The sequence below is a fragment of the Triturus cristatus genome, chromosome 3_1 (genome assembly GCF_964204655.1).
Source record: "Triturus cristatus chromosome 3_1, aTriCri1.1, whole genome shotgun sequence".
Taxonomy (NCBI): domain Eukaryota; kingdom Metazoa; phylum Chordata; class Amphibia; order Caudata; family Salamandridae; genus Triturus; species Triturus cristatus.
The window spans coordinates 251,821,393-251,840,303 of NC_140583.1; the positions used below are offsets into that span (position 1 = coordinate 251,821,393).

Consider the following 18,911-nt stretch of genomic DNA (forward strand, 5'->3'; position numbering starts at 1 on the left):
GCTTTTGTAGGTGAGCCCTGCTCGACGGGGGACGGAGTGGTCTGGGCCCGAGCAGATAATATGATCGAGTTGGTCAGATGGTCGCTGCAGCACTATTCGATATAGAGAATAACATATATCTGTGTGGGGGTGTGTGTTAGTGTGTCAGTGTGCATGGACGTGCACTCCTTGTAAACAAGAAGGGAGTAGTTTCTGGCAACCGCATAAACTTGACAACTTTGTTTCCCTTTAGAATAGGAACACTCTCAGAATCATTGAAACAACAGATAACAGTTTCACTCAGCTAATCGTGCATGCTTAGTTTCTTCAGAGTTACACAGAAAGAATAGACGGGCGTTTCAATAAAAGGATTTATTGAACAGTCTTGTTTCTCATGTAAGAGATATCAGCGGTTGCAATCGTAAGACAGTATGCAAGATATATTATGTACAGCGTAAACAGTAGAAAGAAATAATACTGCGCTAGCATTATCTTTTAGCTACGACACATATATTCATATACATAAATAACATAAGCTAAAAATGCGAGTACTCATAAGATGCGTCTCTAACTAGTTCTACCTCAGTGTACCTAACCTAAGTGTAGTACAAGGTAAGAATTAGGTGATGTATTCCATAGTATGGTAGGCTATAGTATGGTATGCTATAGTCTGGTATGCCAAGTATGCCAAAAAGTTGTGTCTCTGCTGCCAGGACTGGAATCTGGAAACGGTAAAAGGTTTCATGATTGTAAGGAAGCAGTCGGGACATTGATGGCACAGAATTGCCTGAAGCTAAATTCGGGTAAAACTGAGATCATCGTGTTTGGAAACAATGCCAACTTTTGGACCCCTGACTGGTGGCCAGAAAAACTTGGCGCCCTTCCCAAACCCGCCAGGAAGGTAAACAATCATTGGCATAGCCAATAGGTCTCGCCTTTAGGGCCTTATAAGTATTTAGTTATGCAGCATAATATCCTTCCTGCAACAGCATCAACTGTTGCATGGCTAAACACTTATAAGGTCCCAAATGCAAGACCTATTGGCTATGCCAATGCTTGTTACTTTGTGTACCTTGGGGATGGTCAGGTTGCCACTGTCTGATGATCTCAGTGATCTGGCCGGGATATAGGGTTTGAAAAATCGTGACAGTTGCCAAGGACCCAGACCATGTGTAGCCTTGAACACAATACATAAAGCTTTGAACTGAATGTATTTGCTGATGGGCAACCAATGTAGCTCTGCAAGAGCCTTGTAGGCCGAATCATAGCGAGTGAGCCCGAGCCGGACTTTAGCTGCGGCATTCAGAGTCATCTGGAGTTTATGTATACTACGCTTGCTCGCACTAGTGAGAAGGGCGTTGCAATAGTCCAGCGTAGAGCCAATTAAAGCTAGATATGTCTGTGCTTTTAAAGCACGGCCACCATCTCATCTCAACCAAGGCCGTAGCGCTGTAAAATCTCAATGGGCAAACCCCAGTTTAACTCCTTGCCGCAGTACGAGCCAACTCGTATTAACTTCTGCTCCCGCACCAACACACTTTGAGGCAGGTAACAGCCGTATGTAGTGCGTCTCAAAAACTCTTAGTAAATTATTCATTTAAATAACCTGCAGGTTTCACTTTCAGGTGTAATATCTTCGATATTCAGGAAGGACAATCCAATCCTTGAGCATTGTTATCGTAGATGATCTGTTGTGAGATGATGCTTCTATACTTGCAACTTAGTTTTTTAATGTGTTTCAGTTTTTAGTTATTGCACCTTGGCATGCCCCTTAGTACTGTTTTAACTCCAATATTCCATTGGTGGTTGAGTGTGGTAAGACAGTGGCAGGGGTTTTTATTGGGATAGCTGTGATGCATTGAGCAGAGAGAACAGCTCAGAGAAGACAGGTGAATAGCACATGCAGGAGGAATGGACAGTACAGAGGAGAGGGGACGGCCAAGGAACAGAGTGAAAGGAACTTTGGAGCAGAGTGAACAGGACAGAGGAGCAGAGTGAACAGAACAAAAGAGCAGGGTGAACAAGAAAGAGGAAGAGAATGCAGGACGGAAGACAGAACAACCAGAACAGAGGAGAAGGAGTGAACAGGACAGAGGTGAAGAGCGGCATGAATAGGGGAGTGGAAGGTCATGGACAGAGGAGCAAAGTGAACAGGACAGAGGAGAAGAGTGAACAGGAAAGAAGAAGAGAGAACAGGACAGAAGGCAAAACGAACAGGATAGAGGTGCAGAGCTGCATGGACCGAGGAGTGGAGGGCCATGGACAGGGGACCAGAGTGAACAGGACGAAGGAGCAGAGTGAACAAGAAGGAAGTAGAAAGAACAGGACAGAAGACAGAGTGAAGAGGGCTGTGGAGCAGGGCGAACAGGACAGAGGAGCAGAGTGAACAGGACAGAGCAGCATGGACAGAGGAGTAGAGGGCTGTGGATGGGTAGCAGAGTGAACAAGACAGAGAAGTGGAAGGCCATAGAAAGAGGAGAAGAGTGAACAGGATAGAGCAGCAGAGGTGCATGGAAGGAGGGGTGGAGGGGGCATGGACAGGGAGCAGAGTGGACAGGAGAGAGGAGCCGGGTGAACAAGAAAGAAGTAGAAAGAACAGGACAGAGAAGCAAAGTAAACAGGACGAAGGAGTGCAGTCAACAGGACAGAGGAGCAGAATGAACTGGACAGTGGAGCACAAACAACCAAACAGGAGCAAAGAGAAGCGAGTTCACCAGCGAGAATTGGATACAGACAGCAGAGAGTACACGACAAAGGTTGCAGAGTGCCAGACAGAGCGAGAAGAGAGTGAGATAGTGGGAGGGCAGGGGCAGTGTGCCTGATAGAGGGGCAAAGATCCAGAAAAAGAGGTGGGGGCAGGGTCAGAGAGAGAGAGAGAGAGGGGTCAGACAGCCCGGCAATGGAGGAATTGTGATAGACCGAGCGGGCATCGTGCCCGACAGAGAGCTATAGAGCCAGATGGACAATTAACAGAATAGTAGGGCAGGGAGACAGTTAGAAGAGGTAGAGAGGCAGTAGAGGGGTCATCGTGCCAGAGAGAGGGTAAATATAATGCTGGAGGGAGAGTGCAGAGAGCCGAGCAGAGGGGGACAGCTTGCCTGGCAGAGTGGCCATTGTTCCATACGTGAGGTGTAGACCTAGTCAGGGGCAGTGAGCCAGAGAGAGAAGAAGGCAGTGTCCCGGACAGAGGGATCGGTGTGCCAGGTATAGAGGCAGCGAGCCAGGGTGGGGGCGGTGGAGCTGGAGAGAGCAGGGGGAGAGATGACGTGACCGGAAGGAGACCAGGAAGCGCAGGCAGGCCCGGACTGGCAATGCCGGGCACCGGGCAATCCCCCGGTAGGCTGGATGGGGTGGGGGCCGGTTTTCTGACGGGGGCCGGTTTTGTGGCTGGGGCCGATTTTCGGTCCGTGGCGACGCGATGTGACTCACGTGCGTCAGAGTGAGAGTCACAGACAGTAGTCTTGTCTGTCTCTGACAGACTGAGACTACTACACTGACATGTCTCTTGTCCGCGTGCGTGCATTGCAACCAGGGAAAAAAGCACAACTGTCGACTCGTCTGTCTCAGTCTGCATTGATTGATTGACTCGGGCATGCAGGGAGGCAGAGCGGATACGTTTTAATACATTCAAAGGAGGAGGAGGAGGAGTTGCCTGTGCGCACTGCGCAGCACGCAGAGAGATGCACTGGCTCCTCCTCCGCCGCGTGCCCGCGTCTGCCTTACGGTGGGACAGATGGTTGACTGACCAAGCAGCATGCGCATTTGCCCCTGCGCAACCAATCCCACTGAGACCCTGAGAGGCACTGTACCCAGGTGAAGGTGATGCCTGACCGTGCGGCCAATCCAGCCATCATTTAATTATTTCTAGCAGTAGGTGAGTTTTTTCGTCCACTCTCCCTGGTCGGCAATGAGGTGGTGGGCAGTGGTGAACGTGACCGTGGCACTGTGCGTCGCGGTCGTGCGCAGTATTTAATTTGGGATTGTTGTGTTCACCTTGTGTGTTGCTTGTGACTTGAGAAGGATGGAGGCACTGCACTGCAGAGCGTGAGTTGCGCGCTCACAGGAGGACCGTCGCGGCTCGCGGGCCATGGCTGCAGGCAATAAATACATTTTTTTTTAAATAATGAATCCATGATGATTGTCACCGACAGTGACAAACAATCATCATGGATTCATCATTATTAAAATTTTTGATTTGATGCGCATGGTGGTGAGCGGGCGGCTGGGGCGGGCTAATGCAGGCTGGCTGCTTGTATCTCTAATCGCGGCCTACTGTGATTGCTAGGCCTCTCGGGGGCTACATGCATTTGGCTGGCCGGCGGCCAACGAAAGTTAAGTAATTTTTGCACAAAGCCTGTGTAGTTTACGCTCTTAAGAAGTTTCATATTTTCGGCACTTTATTAGAATTTGGTTTTAATTCTTTAAAATAGAGTATTCGATAACCACCCCCCCACCCCCACCACACACACCCCGGGCAGTTGTGCCAGACAAGTTCGGCTTCCCGTAGCATACATTTAAGGGAATTTTCACCACCTCACATGAACATGAATGAAATACGTGTTAGTATACTATTGAGACATGACCAATGAGACAATAAAATGATATACATTTGGGCAGCAGTTCCTTACTGTTAGTGAATGTACAGGTTTTACCACGAAAAGCAAACTCAGTTTCGGATGTGACAAGCCTGTGGCAATTTGAAGAAAAAAAAGAAGTTTGTGACGTATGTGACTTTTGCGCAATAATATAAAAACATAATGGGAATCTGCTCGTTACTTACCTGAGTTATGCGACAATCGCCTCGATGGCCAACAGAGAATTATGTTAGCTCGTGTTTTTTATTACTGGGTAAAATGAGAGTGTCTCCAATCAGGACCACATGCCTGCCTTTTGGTACTTCCAGTCCTGCTTTCACGAGCTAAACTTATACATTTTAATTTTTAAATGATCTTTTGACAAAGAAAACAACTGCCTGGAAGATATAGTTGGCTAGCATTAAACCGCCTTTTTTTTTTTTTTTTTTTTTTTTAGTACGATGATTATTGTCTCACTGGAGCAACAAACACAAATTCCTTTGTGAATGCACAAAGCGCATCAGAAAGGAATAACAATTGGCGTGGATGTATCGAACTTTGTTATATTAGGCTAACAGCTCCTTTATTGTGTCAAACTGAATTTCTTTTTGCTGGGGAATTTGCCGTGAAGTTTGAAGACAGCAGTACCCTCTTCTGCATAACTTTGTTTTACAGTCACAAAGTCTCCTGAATGCTAAGGCCTTTTTTGGATGTAAAGGTAGCTCGTGTTTATATCTTCATAACTTTTTATCCATGTAAGGTATCCATCGCCAGATTTGCGAATTTCTCCCCAACATCCTGGGGATTCTAAAGGCACCCTCTGATTGTGGATTCTCTTGCAGGGGAGAAAGAAAATAGCCAAATTTTAACTCCATTTAGTTTTTTGGGTGTAGGAATGGGAAAATGTGCTGCACAAGAAAGCTTATTATTGGGCCATATTATCAAGAACTTTTATCGAGCAAGCATCCTGAACAGACTTTTCTTTCATTTGCTGGGGGTACTTCTTTTTTGGCCGGGGACGATGAACAGTAGGAGTCTGGTGGATTAAGTACAGCGGTACATTGTCATGCACAGCATCTAGGATGTCTAATTTGTCTGTCACAAATTAATTGCTGCACAACTTTCTCCCCCTAGTGCCTACCTGCCACGAGGGAGTGTTAAGGCTGCCACTCGTTCCTGGCACTGAGCTCTATCCCACTTCCTTTATCAGAAACAGATTTCATAGCAGTACACACGCTCTTCCATCAAGCAAATCTCCTTCTCTAGTACTCCAGTAGCATTTGTTAAGTAGAAGACTATGGTTCCTGCTATTGGATTCTCCCTTGAAGTGGTAGATTTTCTCTTCCCCATTTTGAAGTGATTACATAGGAAGCCAAAAAAGGTGCAACACAGTTGAAGAACTGCAGAGATTGTCAAAGGACCTTACCGCTTACCAGACTCGGCACCGAAGATCACGGGGGTGCCCAGCCCAACCTCCTTCAAGCTCTGATGGGTCCGGACACATCTCGTGCACGTTCCGCGGTGCAGGGATGGGTTCAAGGCTTTAAGCGCGATGTCCGGGCTCCTACCCCACAATGCACCGGTGCGGGTTGTTGTGCAGTAGTTTGCTTCCAGGCAGGCGCCCATAGAGCTGAAAGGGCTTCCCTCCCCCTTCTCTCGTGTGTGTCAGCCCGGGCTGCTGCAGCTCGAGCTGCTGTGGGTTCAGCTGTGCTGTGTCTGGAGTCTTATCTCCGGCACGCCTGAGATTTTTACAGGCAGGGCCGGACTGGTCATTCCGGGCACCGGGCAATCCCCCGGTAGGCTGGATGGGTTGGGGGCCGGTTTTGTGACCGGGGGGCCGGTTCTGTTGTTGGGGCCGATTTGGACCGACCGCCAGTCACGGTCGGTCCAAATCGGGACCAACAACAGAACACAGTGCTTACATTACATTAAGCACAATCAGGCCACTGGAATGTCGGAGAGGCCTGGTGTGAGCACGGTTCTCATGCTGGCAGCGCTGCGCCGATTTCAAATACATTCTTTAATTTTGATCAGGCGGCCACCACGGCGCCGCCCGGCCCTACTCATTATAATGTATTCACTTACACACCTACGTCACGGTCACGGAACGTCACCACCTGACCTGACCTGCGACTGTCACCTGACCATGATGATGATGATGTGTAGAAGACGCGGCGCGCATCGCGCAGATGTCACCGCCTCCGCGTGCCGCTGTTTTTTTAGGGTGGGGTCTGCTGCTGATGCTCATGCGCATTGGGAAAGTGCGCGTGACTGAGGCGAGGTAGGCATTCAGAGCAAGGCCAAAGAGGGAGACAGCGGGACAGCCAGGAAAGAGAGTGGCACCCCGTCATTTAATTTCCCCTGTCTGGACTGCCGCCCGCTGGTGAGTGCTTTTTGTTTGCAGGCATGGTCATTTGTGAAGCTTGTAGGTAAAATGAAATAGTAGACCAAATGAACTCCTTTTTAAAGAAAGTTAGGAAGTGTTCATTTTAATACTTAATAGTCGCGTGAGAAAGGCATGTTAACGACTGTCCAATATGAAACTGCTTGCAAACTTGTCGAGCAAAACAACGTTGCAGGTTGTCTCTGCATTGATAATCATTTACTAAAGACAGCGCGAAGATGCTTGAATAGCACACTCATGTCATCTATACCAACTCCTCCTCACGTGACCTATCTAGTCTTAAGGTTTTGTCAGGGTGAATGCATTCCATACCTGGTAGGTAGTGTGGTGCAGCCTGCTAGCATAGCCGGACTCAAGTCTTGCTCGCAGCCTCAGGCACAGGCTGCCAGGCCTGCCTGTGCCTGAGGCTGCGAGCAAGACTCCGGCTATGCTAGCAGGCTGCACCACTACCTACCAGGCGGGCCCGGTTCTAGAGGGTGGGCCGCCAGGCCCACCAAACAGGAGCCTCCTTAGCCCTCGCAGTCGCAGTGAATCTGCCACCGATATACAACAACAATAAAAACTGTTAACTTGTGATTTACGATCCTGCTGCAGAGCAACCATTTGTCGGTGTTCGTAAATGCAGATAAACTGAATTTTATGGGAATAGCTCAGTGGGTTACTACCTCTGTCACAGATATCCTTGTGTTACTTGCAGTTCAGAAGTTAACATAAGAAAGTGACCAATGAACTGTCATCAAAAAAATGCATACAAACTTCGCTTTTTTGTGTTGTGATGTAGTTAGAACTTCTCCATTCTTTCATTATTCTAATGTTACTAATAAGAGTTTGTTTGGGCAGTTATACATTTTTATCAGTAAAGCCAACCCTGACCACTGGAGTACTCTTTAAATCCTGACTTTGTGCTTCTCCGAGTCCCGACCAAACCCCCGTAAAATATACTGCCCACCAGAATGGATGAAGTGATTTCTACACCTTGTAATCCTCATTAGTTTATGTGACATTTCGCGTAAACTGATTTTGATTTATTGTCTCTGTATAATGTGTGCTGCTGTTATGTTAAGTACTGTGACACCTTACACTGATATGAGTAGTGCTATACAACGAATGGAATGGGTATGAGAGGGGCAACGGAGAGATAAGGGGCACTAGTGGAGGGTGGCAGTGAGGGAATACCAGAAAGAGGTCATGGGGTGGGGGGAGCTACGGAGAGATGAAGGGTGTGGGTGGCAGACAGTGAGGGAGGGTGGCAGTGAGGGAGTCAGAGGAGGAGGTCACGGGGTGGGGGGGAACTACAGAGAGCTGAGGGGCACTAGTGGAGAGTGGCAGTTAGGGAAACCGAGGTGGAGGTCATGAGGTGGGGGAACTACAGGAGAGATGAGGGGTACTAATGGAGGGTGGCAGTGAGGGAAGCCAACGAGGATGTCATGGGGCAGGGGGAACTACAGAGCGATGATGGGCAATAGTGGAGGGTGGCAGTGAGGGAATCTGAAGAGGAGGTGGGTCACAGGCTGGAAGGGAACTACAGAGAGATGAGGGGCACTGGTGGGGGTGGCAGTGAGGGAATCCGAGGAGGAGGTCACGGGGTAGGGGGGAACTACAGAGAGATGAGGGGCGCTAGTGAAGGGAGCAGTGAGGGAATCCCAGGAGGTGGTCACGGGATGGAGGGGAAACTACAGACAGATGAGGGGCGCTGGTGGAGGGAGCGGTGAGGGAATCTGAGTAGGTCATGGGGTGGGGGGCTACAGAGAAATGAGGGGCACTAGTGGAGGATGGCAGTGAGGGAATCAGAGGAGGAGGTCATGGGGTGGGGGGGCTACAGAGAAATGAGGGGCACTAGTGGAGGATGGCAGTGAGGGAATGTGATGAGAGGGTCATGGGGTGGGGGAAACTACGGAGTGATGAGGGGTGCTGGTGAAGGTTGGCAGTGAGGGAATCTGAGGAGGAGGTCATGGGGTGTGGGAGCTACGGAGAGATGAGGGGCACTGGTGGAGGGTGGTAGTTAGGGAGTCTGAGGAGGAGGCCATGAGGGGGAGTGGCTACGGAGAGATGAAGAGCACTGTTGGAGGGTGGTTGGTAAGTTATCTACAGAGAAAGAGGTCAAAAAGACTTTTGTACCAGCACTAAAGCCGGCCCTGTCAGGGCCTTTCTGTTTTTGTTTATTTAATTAACAGTCATGTGATTAGGACAACTGTAGAGCATACTTCAACATGCATGCTGATTACATTTACTGCCATATTCAATGTTTCAAATTTGAAGGTGATTTTACTTTTGTTTTTTACTTGGAATAATGAAAGTGGAACTGAATGGTGGCTGATATGGGGCTGGGTCCCAAGGTCAGCTGTGAGATAAGGTGTAATGTAGAGGGGTGGTAGAAAAGTGAATAATCAAGTCTGTAAGGGAGTGCGCTGCACAGTCAGGGGTCAGGTGGAGGTAGTAATGAAGAGGGTTTCTCCCTGAAGGCTCGCATAGAGGGAGCCCAAGTAGAGTCACTTGCTAGATACTCCCACCTTAGAAACCTCCTCTTCCCATCAAAGGGACATTACATGGAAGAAAAGCACTTTTTTAGAGTGATAACATTTAGAAAGAGAGTGTGTTTTACTGTACCTTGTAAGACTAAGGAGAGATAAGGGCGGTCAACTATGCTGATGACACACAACTGATTGTTTCCCTGGAGGGGTATCATGCGGACTCCTTAACTATTTTTCACAAATGTATGACAGAAATGGTGTCTTGGCTGAAAAATAATGCTTTGCAATTTAATAGTGCTAAAACTGAGATTCTGCACTGTGCAGTGGGCAAAGTGCCGCAGGCTCTGCCTTCTAATTTTTGGTCTCCTTCCCTGGACACACCTCTGGTCCCTGTGAATACAGTGCGTAACTTGGGGGTCAGCTTCAATGAGAAGCTGAGTCTGGAGTCACATGTTAATAAAGTGGCCTCGAAGTGCCATATGATCAGAGGCCTACGCAAGGTTTTACCACTTCTTCCCTCTGTTCACTCATAAGCTTGATAAAGGATCCATTTTGCCCTTTAGGAGCAGGTCCATTGCACAGTAACCCAGGCCTGTGAGGTGCAGCACTCGTAGATATTTCAGGCAAGAGTTCTCAAAATGCATTTGTGAGAAAATTCAAGCAGGGGCCCCACTGTTTCTCAAACTGTTGTGGCTGGTGGTTTACTGTAGCTGAGATCTTCTCCATGATCAGGGTGTGGTACAGCTTGTGAAGCCAGTCGATATCTTCCGGCATGTTGCCCACACCCCAATGACCGTTCACTGTTTGCATGTGAATTACAGATGCGCACATTGTAGACGTTGAAACAGCTGGGCGGAAAATGAGAAGCTACAGAAAGTCCCAGCGCCATTAGCACATGTAAAATGTTTTTAGATACATATTGTTCATACTGACTGCTGAGACATGGTTAGCTAAGTCCTTGTTGGCCTCAGATTCCTCCAAATTCAAATCCGGTTCGATCTGCTTTATTACATCAAAAAAGGCCATTTTTGTTGGCTCTTAGGGCTCAGTGCACTTTACCACCATCCGCTAACCAGTACTAAAGTGCTTGCACTCTTTCCTTTCAAACATGGTAAAATTGGCTGACACTGAATTGGCAAATTTAATTTACTTGTAACTCCCTAGAAATGTGGTTCTGCATATACCCAGGGAGGGACTGTACATGAAATGCTGCTAGTGGGTTTGCAACACTTATTGTGCCACCCACTCGAGTGATATTCCTCATGTAAAGCGCTATGATACCTCCGGGTCTCAACTGCCACATGTGTCATGTCAAGGACAGGGCTTTTGGGTTAATTTTTCATGCTTTCTGGCCAGGGTGCCATTTGAGACATTTCCATGCCTTCTGGCAGCCTGGGTGGTTATGTGTGACGTTTACATGCTTTCTGGCCTGGGTGCTTATGTGTGCTATTTCCATAGTTTCTGGCCTCCGTGACCTGGAGGCTCATTTGTGACATTTCCATGCTTACTGGCCTGGGTGCTTATGTGTGATGTTTGCATGCTTACTGGCCTGGTGTGACCACCAGGCCTGAGTCAGTGCCTAGGTGCTTATGTGTGACACTTCCACACTTCCTGGGCTCAGTGGCCTGTGTGCTCATGTGTGACATCACATGTCGGTGCTTAATGTGTGTCAGCGTACAAAATAAAAAAATCTGAATGTAGTTTTTATTCTGTAAAGTTGACGTTGAAACAGTCTTAAAAAGCAACACAAAAAAAGCCTAAAACACAGCACATTTTGTTGAAAAATCAAGAGTGGTCCGAAGGGTGTTGTGATCATCCCAGTACGGCCCCTTAAAGAGTTCTGGGCAGCAATGTATGCAATTTCAATCTTGTACACCTACTCAGGAAGTAATCTGCAGGTTGTAATTTCACTCTGTACTGTGCTATCTCTGAGCATGTCCTAGGTAGTGGACTCTATTCTTCAGTTGTGATCTTATTCTGTTTCACACCATGCCTCAGCCTGACTCTGTTCAATGAAGCGGTTTATCCTTCTGTTGAGATTTTATTTTCTGTAGTTTCTCGGAGTCTGTCCTAGGAAACACTCTCTTGAAGAGTTATGATCACTCGACATTGTGCAGTCTATTCGTGACACATGACCCTAAACTTTAATATGCTATTTCTTACAACTGCACTGGAGAGAGGCCTCTCACTCTGTCTTGGACACCACCACTCCCATGCGATCTCACACGACCATGTGCCGTCTCTCAACAAATTCTGACAAGCGATCAGAAAAATAATTTCAGGCTATGTTGATACTTTTGTGGACGCCAGGCATGTGCAGATAGACTGATAGAAAGAACCAAACAGAAGGCACTGACATCATTATTAATGCTGATACCCCAAAAAATAATTTTAGTGTTAATGATAATACTTCCCAATGAAAACGTACATGACTGAAAAGGAGCCAATTGAGACTTCTTGAGTTGGAATTATTTACATGTTTGAAATTCATAACATGTGTCCGCAAGAGAATGGGTCATCATCTATTTGCCACGTTATAGCTGCCTGAATCTGTGGGATTCCCTGTTTAGGAAATGAAATTGTGAAAAGCATGCCCTAGGCACACGTCTCACAACAGTTTCTGTATACCATATAACCAAGCCCCATGCATTAGATGTGGGATGTCTTGTTTCAAATTTGTTATCAGCTTTGAAAACCCTCTTGTCTATCATTTTAGATTTTCACAATGGATATCAAAGGTGCTGGGAAGAGAAAATCACACCAGAAAGGAGGAGCTGAGAAAGAACGTGAAAAGAAGAAAAAAATGCAAGAGAAAGAAGCAAGCCGCTACCACAAAGTGACGGATATTTTTACTCCCAAAAAAGATTTGATTTCTTTTGAAGGCGGCAGCACGTCCACCAGCCTCAGTACTGAAGGTGCTGAACAAACTGCTGAAGGCCAAAGAACTGAAATAAGCAGTGAAGGCACTGTAACTCAGGACGCTCCCAGGTATATAGACGATTACATTCAATTAGAAAGTGATGTAGATTCCGAAGAGAAGTGTCAAGAAGACCCTGTAGTTGAGAAATCAGCATATGCTGATGTGACTTTAACTCATGCAGCTTTTGGAAAGAGGAAAGTGCACAAGAAAGGAGGAGCTGAGAAAGAACGTGAAAAGAAGAAAAAAATGCAAGAGAAAGAAGCAAGCCGCTACCACAAAGTGACGGATATTTTTACTCCCAAAAACGATTTGATTTCTTTCGAAGGCAGCAGCACGTCCACCAGCCTCAGTACTGAAGGTGCTGAACAAACTGCTGAAGGCCAAAGAACTGAAATTAGCAGTGAAGGCACTGTAACTCAGGACGCTCCCAGGTATATAGACGATTACATTCAATTAGAAAGTGATGTAGATTCCGAAGAGAAGTGTCAAGAAGACCCTGTAGTTGAGAAATCAGCATATGCTGATGTGACTTTAACTCATGCAGCTTTTGGAAAGAGGAAAGTGCACAAGAAAGGAGGAGCTGAGAAAGAACGTGAAAAGAAGAAAAAAATGCAAGAGAAAGAAGCAAGCCACTACAAAAAAGTGACTGATATTTTTACTCCCAAAAAAGATTTGATTTCTTTCGAAGGTGACATCACGTCTACCAGCTTCAGAAGTGAAGCTGTTGAACAAACTGCTGAAGGCCAAAGGACTGCAATGAGTAGCGAATCCACAGTAAAGGAGGCAGCTCCCAAGTGTTTAGAAGGTGAAATTGAAATAGAAAGTGGGGAAGATTCCAAAGACAAGTGTCAAGAAGACCTCATAGTTGAAAATTCTGCATATGCTGATGTGACTTTGATTGATCCAGCGGAGGACCAATGGTTTTTGAGACCAACATCTGAAAATTTGAATGCGTTTTTTAAGTTTCATCCCTGTCAACCTGATGGTCTACGTTGGAATGCTAAAAGATTATATCGGCAAAAAAATGGGAAACCAAGGCAGTGGTTGACTTATTCACACAAAGCCGAAGCCTTTTTCTGTGTAGTATGTCTAGCTTTTAGCAAACAGACAGATAGAAGTGCTTTCATTGATGGCTGTTCTGATGAAAGGCATATGTATCAGAGAATCGATGAGCACGAAGATAGCATCCTTCATCACAGTACTTCGGAATCCTTCATGATGAGATCAAGAAACATAGATATATGTGGCTATCTTTTTAAAAAGTACACAACTGCAAAACAAGAGGAAGTCAAGCGAAAACGTGCCATTTTAGAAAGAGTAGTGGAAACAATAAAACTGATTGGCAAAAGAGGCCTGAGCTATCGAGCAACTACTGAAGCTAGCTACACCTTAGAAGATGAAACATTGGATCATGGAAATTTTTTGGAACTTCTTCAGTATCTTAAAAAATTTGATCCATTATTGAAAAGCCATCTTGAGGATGTAATTAAAAAGAGTAAAAAACATCATGAGGTTGCAAAGAGTGGTAAAGGGCGTGGCAATTTGGTTACCCTGATTTCAAAAACAACTGTAAACTCTCTCATAGATATTATTTCCTCATTAATAAAAGAGGGTATTGCTGAAGAAATCAGGGACGCCGAAATGTTCTCAATACAGCTGGATACAACACAGGACATAAATGTTGTAGACCAGTGCTCTATTATAGTCAGATATGTGACCGATGTTGTCCACGAACGTCTTGTGTCTGTTGTTAATTGCACAATGACAACTGGAAAGGCAATGTGTGAGCTAGTTTGCACTGCACTTGAATCCATGAACATTAGCATTGCAAATTGCGTTGGTAACTCAACAGATGGAGCCTCCAATATGCAAGGACAGTATAATGGGTTCACAGCATGGCTGAGTAAAAAAGCACCTGATCAGATTCATGTGTGGTGCTACGCGCATGTACTTAACCTTGTTATAACTGACGTAACTAAAACCTCTGTATCTGCAGTATCACTGTTTGGGCTGTTAAATTCCTGTGCCGTATTTCTCAGAGATTCATACCTTCGCATGAACGTGTGGCGAGACAAAAGTATTGAAGCACGGTTTCGGTCCATCTCTATAATTGGAGAAACAAGATGGTGGGCCAAGGATGTAGCACTCAAAAAAATCTTTGGTCTATACAATGACCCAAGCAAATCTGTCTACATTGAGGTTCTTCAAACTATGGAAGAGATATCCACATCAGATAACTTCAATGATGAGATCAGATACAAAGCCATTTGATTTCTAAAGTCACTAGTTACATTTGACACCATTTTGACTGCACAGATGTATCTGTTTATTTTTCAAAATACCACTCCTTTATCTTTGTACTTGCAAACACAAGGTCTTGATGTACTGCAGGCATATCGAATGGTGACTAAAACCATTGACTCCCTACAGCAACAAGGTCGGGATTTCAGCAGCATAATGGATGCTACAAATAAATTCATCAATTGGGCAAAAGAAAAATTGGTTCAGTGTGATAGCGAAATTTGTATTCAAGTTGACTTCCCAGAGGTTCGAGTACGCAGGAAGAAGATGATGCCCGGCGAAACTGCGACTGATGAACCCATCACGTCTGCTACTGATAAATACAGGATAGAAGTTTATAATACTGCAATGGACAAAGTAGTTACCAGCCTGCAAAGTCGATTCACAACTCATGGCCAGTTGTTTGCAGATTTGGCATGCCTGGACCCCAGAAACTTTCCAGACATCGTCCAGAACTTTCCCCAAAATGCTCTTCAACGACTAAGTGGCTTGTTAACTAGATTTGATCCGGAAGCATCTGTTGAAAAACTGCAGCATGAGTTGCTTGATTTTGCATCTAAGTGGAGCAGACTAAAACTCAGTATTGAGGAAGAGTACAGTATCACCCAAGAAGTTGAAGATGAGCAAGACTTAGTCACCCATTATCTCAACTTTGAGGATGAGATGATACAGTACGCTAATGTTGGGCAAAAACAGTATAAGTGTAAGACTTGCAAGGACTGTATTGCTTGCTGCTATAGTTTGTTATTGCGTTATAACCTGTACAGTAACACCTACTCTTCCCTCTTTAATGCCTATAAGTTGGCATTGACACTTTCTTCCTCTCAGGTGGCTTGTGAAAGATCTTTTTCGAAGCTCAAGTACATCTTGAATAGGTTGCGTAATTCTCTCTCTCAGTCACGTTTGGAAGCCTTTATGCTTATGTCTGTGGAAAAAGATGCTTTAATGTGAATAAGCAATGAGAAAATCATTGATCTTTTTGCCTCCAAAAGCAAATTGATGCGAGGCATGTTAACACTTTAAAATGTGAGCTTAAGTTACCACACTTCTAAGCTGAGCACTTCCAAAAAAATATTTTCTTTGACGGTCGCACTCTGGACATGAAAAGCATTTGACATTTGCACGTTACCTTCAACATTTTGAGGGCCATTTATAAATATTAAACATCGCAGTGCAATAACCAGAGTTGACCTCCTTGCGTTGGCTCTCTTTGAGCCTGCTTTGCACCACGCACACACTTTTGTACCATAGTGAAAGGCTGTGAGCATTACGTTTAGCATAGGTTTTGCACTGAAACAACAAGTAATATACATCCACTACAAAATCCTATGCTTAGGAAAACTTTAAAATGTTTACTGTACTGTATTTATGCTGTAGTGTAGAGCATACATGCATTCTTGGAACACTTCAAGAAGGTGTCAGCTTTTGTCTTAAATCTAGGTCTACCTTTGTTAGTAGGTAGGGCTTTACATCAAAACCCATGGGTGGTTGCTTGGGGACTTGCTCCCACATCTCATCTGTGAAACACCCTCTTGACACAAACTAATGCAAAGTGCAACTGAATATATCACTTGTTTGAGAAGAAGTACGTTATTATGTTTTTACAGTGTTTCATATTAAGGATTTGCTACTACAGGCAGGTCATGTTAACTGTTTACAATGTCAATATGCACACAATCATAATGTTGTGCACTGTTGCACTTTACATAGGATGCTTTATTTTAGCACTATTTACAAAACTCAGGATATAAAAATCATTTAATGTTTGCACATTGTCTTGTACACTTTTTACTCTGAACCTTTGCACAATTGTTTGAAGTTAAGTGCGTTTTTAAATGTCTTTATGCTATTTTATATGAAGAATAAATTGGTTATATTTAAATTCATGTTTTGTGCTCGACATTTCATTTTTTAGTGTTCTCTGTAGGAATGTCTGTGTTTTATGACTGTGTATCTTGGTGCTCCTTAAGGTAATCATTTACTATGCTTTAAAAGTTAATACAATCCAATATGTAATGAAAAATGTGTTGAAAAATACTTTTTTTTTGGCCTTTCTGTCTCCCAAATTTCTTGTGTGGGGGGGACAAGTTCAACCCCCCCAAACTCCCCCTAATAGTGGTTGCTCACTGCGCTTGCTCGCTACACACCATGTGGGGGCTGGTCTCACTTTTATTTCTCTCTGATTTACTACTCGTGCCTATTTTTGGTGCTCTCTGAAAGAATGTCTATGGGTACATATGACTGAGTGGGTAACCTGGTGCTCTTGAAGGTCATCATCTACTATTTACTGTGGTTTGAAAGTTGATACAATTGAATATGTAATGAAAAATGTGCTGTAAAATTCACCATTTTGGTCGGTTGTTTTCCAAAATTTTCTTGGGGGGAGAACCCCCCCAAACCTCCCTAGTAGCGGTCGGCATCGCTCGCTGCGCTCGCTCGCTACGCGCTGGACGGGGGCTGGTCTGCCAAATTTGACGGGGGCTGGTCTGCCAAATTTTGCCAGGGCTGATTTCAGTTCCCAGTCCGGCCCTGAGCGCAGGTGTGGAAGAGGGCGGGACCGGCCGTGTGAATCTTTACACGCTGATAAGAATGCAGAACTGGGACCGGCAGTGACGCAAAGGCCTCCGGTGGAAGCTTGTGGGAATGTTGGACGAGTGCAATGGTGCAGATAAACTGTATAATGCACGAGCAGAGCAAGCGAAGCAGACAACAGACTGAGGCTTGAGGTGATTGATGCAAGGGGAGACGAGGAGCAAGGGCTGGGAACACGTCCTGCATCGAGAGTAACAGCAGACCTGGGAGACCGTGACGGATACAGCACAGAATGACAGCTTCAAAAAGGAGAGTGAGAACACACTGACGCCCAAAGTTCTTTTGAGAATATCCATAGTGAAACAAAGGTCATCACTTCCTGATACACCCCAAACTGCACCCGAGTCTAACGAGTCAACGCAAAAAAAAAAATGCTACTGAAGCGCGCGCGTATAAATAAAAAAAAAAACACACCAGTGATGCGCGCGTGTATAAATAAAAAAAAACACGCTAGTGATGCGCGCGCGCAGCAGCACAAAAAAGTTTAAATGTGATCGCGCTGGAAGGGAGGCAGATGGCGGCTGCGCGTGTGTACGCTCGCGTGAACGCACGCGCTAGGCCACCAGGCATGCGCTGGCTCAGCGAGACCTAAAAAGGGGTAAGGAATGCATAATCGGGTCTGGCAGACCGGCAGGAGGGAAAGTACTTACAAAACAGTCACAGTAAAAGACACAAACCGGCTGGGGACCAACAATCATAAACATCCCGTGAATCGGTGATAGTATAAGATGGGAGGGGAGTAGGAGACCAAAGGGGGGAAATACTTGAGGAAAAGAACAGACAGGCGAATAAGGAGCAATCCAGCAACAATGAGGACAGATCAAAACCGCCAAGCTGGAGGACACAGGCCATGGGACCCGACAGCATCAACCCAAAATGGCGGACCACACAAAAATCCAACACGAAAACCACAAGGCAGCAGACTCGAAGGCTTCATGCAGGGTCAGATGGGGGAGGCAGCCACATGACCACGGAGGGAGGAGGGTAGGACACCGCTGATCACAAAGCGGGTTGTCAACGTACACACACCCGGGGCTCCAGGGGCAGCAGCATTGCCATTCAGAATGCCGCAAAGACCGGGGAAAGTCAGATTCGGGCGCCAGGTGGAGGCAGCAGCGGGGACCAGGAGGGCGCGCCTCCCCAAAACTCAAGAAACAAAACAAGCTCGGGGGCACTGGTCAGCAGCGCTGCAGTACTCACCGCCGCTGAACCCCTGCCGGGAGAAGCAAGACACCCCGCATCTCCATCGTCGCTAGGGAGGCGGTGAATACTGTTGCGTTGACTCTTGTCAATGCAACAATATTCAGCAATAATTTATTCCACCAAAATGGGAGAGGGAGAGGATATGGTCGGACGGCTAGAGCTGCCGACTTTGATGCTGGAAACCAATGTTTGAGCCTCGGGCCGTGTCCACATCCTGTGATTCTGGGCAAATCACGTAATCACCCCGTGCCTACCAAAAAAACAAAGAATGTGTCCTTGTGTAACCTAACCGGTGCTCATGTAAAGTGCTCCAATACCTTCCGGTCAAGTTTGCGCTATATAAATCTGCAACACAAAAAACGTGTGTTGACCTACTTTTGAGTCTTATGGCTAAGAAGCAACAGTTGTGGGAGACTAAAAAAGAGCGATTTCCATGATGGGCAGTTAAGAAGATCCAGGGGGACACA

The 18,911-nt window shown here is 45.9% G+C and overlaps 1 protein-coding gene across 1 annotated transcript in view; it reads left to right on the forward strand.

The window, feature by feature from the left end:
- The window catches only part of LOC146860047 (uncharacterized), a 373,732-nt gene extending 360,336 nt beyond the window's left edge, over positions 1-13,396 (forward strand). The window contains exons 2-3 of the mRNA XM_085646131.1: positions 12,145-13,268; positions 13,312-13,396. Coding sequence (XP_085502257.1) covers positions 12,154-13,268; positions 13,312-13,396 — 1,200 coding nt within the window. The 5' untranslated portion in view covers positions 12,145-12,153. The remainder of the gene's footprint in view (positions 1-12,144; positions 13,269-13,311) is intronic.
- Positions 13,397-18,911: the final 5,515 nt, after the last annotated feature.